This window comes from Mesocricetus auratus, unplaced genomic scaffold, assembly GCF_017639785.1.
Source record: "Mesocricetus auratus isolate SY011 unplaced genomic scaffold, BCM_Maur_2.0 Super-Scaffold_100027, whole genome shotgun sequence".
NCBI classification, from domain to species: Eukaryota; Metazoa; Chordata; class Mammalia; order Rodentia; family Cricetidae; genus Mesocricetus; species Mesocricetus auratus.
Window position 1 is genome coordinate 4,049,226 of NW_024429208.1, and position 6,870 is coordinate 4,056,095.

Sequence of the window (6,870 nt, forward strand, 5' to 3'; positions counted from 1 at the left end):
GTGCCTCAGACAGGCGGGCAGGGGGCCAGCTCAAGGGTGGCGAGGGGACCCACAGGGAACAAGGCGCCTTGCGGAAAGCGCTGTCCACACGGGGGTCCCCCCTCTGGGGTCTGGCACACGGCCAGCAGCCTCCACAGCAGCACCCACAGATGAGGTCGTGGGCTGAGCCTCGGAGCCGGAGCCAGCAGCCCCTTTGCCTCTCACAAGGGCAGCTCCACAGTGGGGGTACGTGGGGTTGGCAGGCAGATGCTGGTGATGCATTCTCACCCTGGCCTTCTCCCCGCAGCTGGAGGCGGCCAAGAAGGCCTATCATCTGGCTTGCAAAGAGGAGAAGCTGGCCATGACTCGGGAGATGAACAGTAAGACGGAGCAGTCGGTCACCCCCGAGCAGCAGAAGAAACTTCTGGACAAGGTGGACAAGTGCAGGCAGGATGTGCAAAAGGTACCTGTGGGGGGGGATGTGGGGAGGGGTGACAGCGAGCTCAGGCAGACCGTACCGTACCTGTGGGGGGACGGCAGGGGTCCCGAGGGTGGCAGCTGGGAGACCCCACCCTGACCTCCACCCTGGCACCCGCAGACTCAGGAGAAGTACGAGAAGGTGCTGGAAGACGTGGGCAAAGCCACGCCACAGTACATGGAGGGCATGGAGCAGGTGTTCGAGCAGTGCCAGCAATTTGAGGAGAAGCGACTCGTCTTCCTTAAGGAAGTCCTGCTGGATATCAAACGGCACCTCAACTTAGCGGAGAACAGCAGGTAACCTGGGCGCGGCCTGCTGCATAGCTGGAGTGCAGGCACCCAGACCCGGCGATGGGAGGAGAGGGAGGACTTGCAGGGAGCATCGGGAAGAGTCTGCAAACGCCGCTGCTGCAGGGGTGAGGCAGCGCTCTCTAGTTACCCCGGTGCTTGGCCGCTGAGAGGCTGCTGGGGCTGAGAGTGCTGGAGTTGAGGGAAGACCTGAGCTCCCTTCCCAGAACCCACATCCGGTAGCTCACAACTGCCTGTAACTCCATTATCAGAGGTTCTGTCACCTTCTGGGGACACTCGCTGGCACACGCATATAAAATAAAATTCAGGAATAAATAAATCTTGGGTTGGAGAGGTGGTTCAACTGGAGCACTGGCCGCGTTTACCGAGGTCCAGAGTTGGGTTCCCGGCACCCACACCTGGTGACTCAGCTTTGATCCCCAAAGCCACAGACACATGAATAAAAATAAATCTAAACCACAGTGGTAAGCAGATCTCCATGAGTTCAAAGCCAGCTAAGGCTACAAATCCGCCTCCAAACAAAACAAGTTGCAGAAAAAAAAAGTGTTTAAAAAACACACTGGTCAGTGGTGGCACACCTCTTTAGTCCCAGCACTCAGGGGGCAGAGGCAGGCGGATCTCTGTGAGTTCGAGGCCAGCCTGGTCTACAAGAGTGAGTTCCAAGACATCAAAGGCTACACAGAGAAACCCTGTCTTGAACAGCTAAAGGAAACAAACAAATAAAACCCCAACAAGTTGAAGATCTGGAGACATGGCTTGGTAGCTTGCAAACACCCCTGACTCCGGTTCCACGGAATCCAGTGCTCTCTTCTGGCCTCCGGGAACACCAGGGACACACGTGGTGCAAACACATTCACGCAGCAAAACACCCGCACACGTAAAATGAATCCGTACGGAGGGGGGTGGACCTCTGCTTCCTGGCTGGGGATGGCCCAGCATCCTGGCTGGGGATGGGATGAGAATAAAGCCAACCCCCCCCCCCCCCCGCAGCTATACCCATGTCTACCGAGAGCTGGAGCAGGCCATCCGGGGAGCCGATGCCCAGGAGGACCTCAGGTGGTTCCGCAGCACCAGTGGCCCTGGGATGCCCATGAGCTGGCCTCAGTTTGAGGTGAGGATGCCCAGGGTGGCAGGAAATCCTTGGGGGGTTAGGAGGGGTTCAGACCCCTCTGCCTGACTTCTCTCTGCCCCCAGGAGTGGAATCCAGACCTCCCCCACACCACCGCCAAGAAGGAGAAACAGCCTAAGAAGGCAGAGGGGGCCACACTGAGCAATGCCACCGCAGCTGTGGAGTCCACATCCCAAGCTGGGGACCGAGGCAGGTGAGTACCTCCCGTGGAGTTCCTGGGTAGGAGAGAGACCCGACATCCTGGGACAGATACACTGTATCCAAGAAGACAAGAAATGACCCCAGACCATAGCTGCTATGCGTCCTCTGAAAAACAGGTGGGTGACCCTTCAAGACACCTGTTGTGGGGGTCACACAGTTTTTTTTTTTTTTGAGTCAGGGTTTCTCCAAGGCTTTTGGAGGCTGTCCTGTAACTAGCTCTTGAAGACCAGGCTGGCCTCGAACTCACAGAGATCTGCCTTCCTCTGCCTCCCGAGTGCTGGGACTAAAGGCGTGCACCACCAACACCTGGCTGGTCACACAGTATGTTGAGCACTCTCCTTGCAGTCCTAGATTCAAGCCTCTGGCCGGTCTGGCAATGTACAAATGTGCGCATTTTAAGGGTAAGGGAGCTTCAGACCAGAGAGACGAGGCAGCACGCCCAACGTCACACCTCTTAACCACGGAAGGCCCAGCTGGCACCCGTTTAGGGACAGTGCCCCTTTCACAGGATCGGACAGTATGGGTCCTCTGCAGCTCTTTGTCCCTCAGGAGCTGACACACACAATGTTCAAGTTGCCAGAGGGTCACTGGCCCTGACACCGCCCTGTGCATCCGGTCTCTGCCCGGGCCTCCTCCATAGAATTCGGACCCAAGCTCTGGGGAGGAGAGGGTATTGATGGGGGAGGGGCAGGGTCGCTGATAGAGGGCCTCCATTTGCACCTCAGCGTTAGCAGCTATGACCGAGGCCAACCGTATGCCGCCGAGTGGTCAGATGACGAGAGTGGGAACCCCTTCGGGGGGAATGAGGCTAATGGCGGCGCCAACCCCTTCGACGACGATGCCAAGGGAGTGCGCGTGCGGGCACTCTACGACTACGATGGCCAGGAGCAGGATGAGCTCAGCTTCAAGGCCGGTAAGGAGGGCGGGGCCGAGGGGCGGGGCTAGCGGAGAAGCCTGGGCTTGGATTGGGTCACGCAAGGCTTGGCTTTAGAGACAGGTGTTTCAAGGACTGGGAGGGGAGGGCCCAGGGCAGAGACCTGTGCACGCGGGTGGGGCCCCCAAAAGCCAGCAAGGTGCTGGCTGAAGTGGTCTGTAGCCCCGAATCTGAGTCCGGGTGAATCAGCCGGAGCACGGGGGCAGAGAGGTGCCTTGGAGGGTTCATGTAGCAGCTTTGTGCTATGACAGTTCCGGTCTGAGTGCCCATCCATCTTAGCAAGGTGTCCCTGTGTCCCCTCCCGCAGGAGACGAGCTCACCAAGCTAGGAGAGGAGGATGAGCAGGGTTGGTGCCGCGGGCGTCTGGACAGCGGGCAGCTGGGCCTCTACCCTGCCAACTACGTTGAGGCCATATAGCTACCCTGCCCACCCAAATCCTCACTCCCTATCCGCCGCCTCTCCCCTCCTCCTCCCCTTCGCCATAGAGTTCCAGACATATTTTCCGATCAAGCTTTTATTTTTTTAAAAGTCAAAACAGAACAAAAGAAGAAATGCAAAGAGACAGCAGTTGCAGCAGCCTACCTGGAGGCCAGGGTGGTGGGGCTTAGGACGATGGCCCCAGCGTGGGCGAGGGTCTTGGGACTTAGCCCAATTGTCACATCTGCGCTACAGAGTCCACCAAAGAGTCTCCCGAGCCATGAGGGATTTCTTCTGGATCCTTCTACCCTGCCTCACTGTTCCAGGCTGCCAGCAGCTGCCCTTGTCACCTGAGCCCGGCTCCCTAGCCCCTTCATCCCTCCCCTGGCCCCTCCTACCACTACCCGCCCCTCACAGGTTTCCTCCATACCCCAAGAAGGCGGTCTCCCAATCTTTAGTCTTCCACTCTGCCCTGGGGGTGCTCTTGTCCCCGATCTTTTGGTCACCTCCTCTGTGCAGGTTCCAGGGCTCTCTTCCCTTCCCCAGACATGAAGGCAGGCGAAGCCGGAGGAAGTGATGGCATCCCTGGCACTCGGGGGAGCGAGGGGTAGACCGGTCCTCCCTCCGGGCTGCGCCAGCCCTCCCAACGCTAGGCCCACTTTGGGAGATGCAAACCCTGTCTGGGCCCATGGACAGAGGGCTCCTCCTCAGAGCCGCTCAGCAGCCTGCAGAGGCCCCTGGCCCTCTCCCGAGGCCTCGGCACTGGGCAGAGCCCCCCCCCAAGCCCAGGGCAAAGCCAGCAACAGTAGCAGCCTTCTCCCGTTCCCTGGGGTAGAGGCATTGGCCACCCATCCCCCTGCCTTCATGGCCATCCGGAAATGCCCCCCCATGCCCATCACTGTGTCCACATCAGCCTCTGTGAAGCCAACCTGCAGGGCTCTCAACCTTCCTTTTCTGGCTCTCATCAGCCAACCTAGGAGATGCAGGGGCTCAGGGGAGCAGCCAGGTCCCCTCTCATTCATCTGGGGAGACAGGCAGACTTAGGGGAGCTTCCAGCTTGGCACTGTAAGGGGAAGCCAGTGGCTCAGGCTGGCATGGGAAGGGAACTCCAGATGGTTACCATATCTTCCTTGTCCCTTCTAGTTTTCCAACACCCCCCCCGAATGCTGGCAGCCCCCCACCTCCATTTCTCTAAGCCTGAGTCTCCATTAAGGGACTCTGGGGGTGGGAGGGGAGGGACACTGGCCCTTGCGGTTGGAAGCTGGGTAGAGCTCTCTCTCCTTTGGGGAGAACTGCCAGAGGCTGTGTACTTGGACTTTTGGGAACAAGGACCTGAGATGTCCCATGCTTACAGTTGGTGTCTGATAGGCCTCTGGGTCACAGACACCCTCTGCCTCCCGAATCAGGTGGCCTTTTGGGCCTCCAGGGAAAGTGTGCGACTCTGTGTTCTCTAGGACAATTAGCTGCTTCTTCTGACACTGTTAACGTCATGGGCCCAGGCGTTGGGGCTCTGATCCCCCCGTCTCATGATTAGGACCGGGGCAGGGGCCTGTGGTGGACTAGGGGCTTCAGCTGCAGCCTAGGTTGGGTCCTGGGCCCCTCAGGACTGGAAGGATTCAAAGTCCTCCTTTTTCCATAGCTCCTCCTGCCTCCCCAGCTGGCAGGAGTCCTCCACCTCTACACCCCCCCCCTTACAACCCAGAAAGACCAGAAGCCGCTGTGTCTGCACCTTGGGGCCTGGGCTCCCCCTCTGCACAGCGGCTCCCAGCACTTGGGGAGGGGCTGTGGCCCTGACTCAGTACACTAGCTGCCCACTCCTGGGCAGGGACTGGAAAAATCTATCCCCTGTGAACAACCACCTTCAGTGACCCCTCTGGGACCACACTTGGTCGGTCCTCAAACTCCTCAGCACCTTGGTGCCGGAGGGTGCCCCCCTCCCCGTGAAGTCCCTAGAGCCCCGAGCCAAGTCCCACCTATCATTATTGGTGTCAGGGCACTCAACCTCGGGCCGGACCGTACCCTGGCCGTGTCCACATCCCTCCGTAACTCCCCAAGGGCCCCTTTGATGCTGCACGGGACCCTGCAGGGCTCGGTCAGTGATGTGTTAAACCCCAGTTAAACCACCATCCTGCAGCCTAGTTCCAGGAGGAGCCCAGGCTGCCTTGCTGCCCGCCGCCAATGCATCTGCCGCCCTCGGCTTCCTGACTCCATTAGTTCCGACACTTGTGAAACTCCGAGAAGTGCTGTGGTCTCAGCGATGCACCTGTTTTGTACATGATTGTGTAATTTAAAGGTATATAAATACAAATTATATATATATATATCAGTTGTGACTGTATGGCTGTGGATAAAACAGAATTCTGTCAACCTGGCTGCACTTGTCATCTGAGTCATGTACATCTTTAGTTTGGGGGTTTGTGTGGGTTCTCTGTGATGAAAATGTCTGCACTGGGGGAGGTGGCCCCCAGGGCTAAGTGCTGCACAGCTGGGCAGTTGAGGGAGGTCCAGGGGAGGTCACTGAGTCTCTGGCCTCAGATACAAGGTGACAGGTGACAGCACTGACCAGTGGACTTGGCACTTAAAGTCCCAAACCCGTGCCTCTAAGGCTGGAAGTATGGGCAGCTGGTCCTTGTCTAATGTGGGAGGTCGTTTCCCTGCCAGCCGCCACAATCAAACACTAATAGCTAAGTTGCTGGTTCAAGGGTGAACTCCGTCTTCAAACAGTTCTGAGTTTTAAAGCGGAGTTGTAGAAAGTCATGGCTGGGGCCTCCCACGGAGTGACATTGGGTCTTCTTGCTCTCCTGCGGCTTGCCCGCTGTGAACACGGTTTTGTAGGAGGCCACCTGGGAACATCTGTTCTCCATGCCCTTCCAGGCCCATCCCAGAACTCTGATGCCCGCTTGCACCTCAGCTGGGCCATTTCTGAGACCCACGCTGCCCCCTTCCCCTGCCTCAGCTCCCCGGGTCTGTGGGGTATCAGGCTCTTCTGACCCTGGCAGTCTGATAGGGCCTCACACAACATAACCCAGCACTCCCCCAGCCCAGGGCGCACGGGCACGGCACCCCCCCCAGCCCAGGGCGCATGCGCAGGCACTCCCCCAGCCCAGGGCGCACGGGCACGGCACCCCCCCAGCCCAGGGCGCACGGGCACGGCACCCCCCCAGCCCAGGGCGCATGCGCAGGCACTCCCCCAGCCCAGGGCGCACGGGCACGGCACCCCCCCAGCCCAGGGCGCACGGGCACGGCACCCCCCCAGCCCAGGGCGCACAGGCGCGGCACTCCCCCACCCCAGGGCGCACACAGTGAGAGAAGATGAAGCCGGCATGGTCATCCATCCCTAGCTGAAGCCCACTCTTATCCAGACAGCCTTCTTCTCTCTTGTTTCTTTCATTCTCCTCCTTCAAACGGTTTATCTACATCACAT

The 6,870-nt window shown here is 59.0% G+C and overlaps 1 protein-coding gene across 2 annotated transcripts in view; it reads left to right on the forward strand.

The window, feature by feature from the left end:
* Positions 1 to 5,813, forward strand: part of Pacsin1 (protein kinase C and casein kinase substrate in neurons 1) — a 41,002-nt gene extending 35,189 nt beyond the window's left edge. For both annotated transcript variants that reach the window (XM_005084879.4, XM_013124364.3), the window contains exons 5-10: positions 287 to 442; positions 578 to 753; positions 1,756 to 1,876; positions 1,960 to 2,087; positions 2,821 to 3,008; positions 3,337 to 5,813. In XM_005084879.4, the coding sequence (XP_005084936.1) occupies positions 287 to 442; positions 578 to 753; positions 1,756 to 1,876; positions 1,960 to 2,087; positions 2,821 to 3,008; positions 3,337 to 3,446 (879 nt within the window). In that variant the 3' untranslated portion in view covers positions 3,447 to 5,813. The remainder of the gene's footprint in view (positions 1 to 286; positions 443 to 577; positions 754 to 1,755; positions 1,877 to 1,959; positions 2,088 to 2,820; positions 3,009 to 3,336) is intronic.
* Positions 5,814 to 6,870: the final 1,057 nt, after the last annotated feature.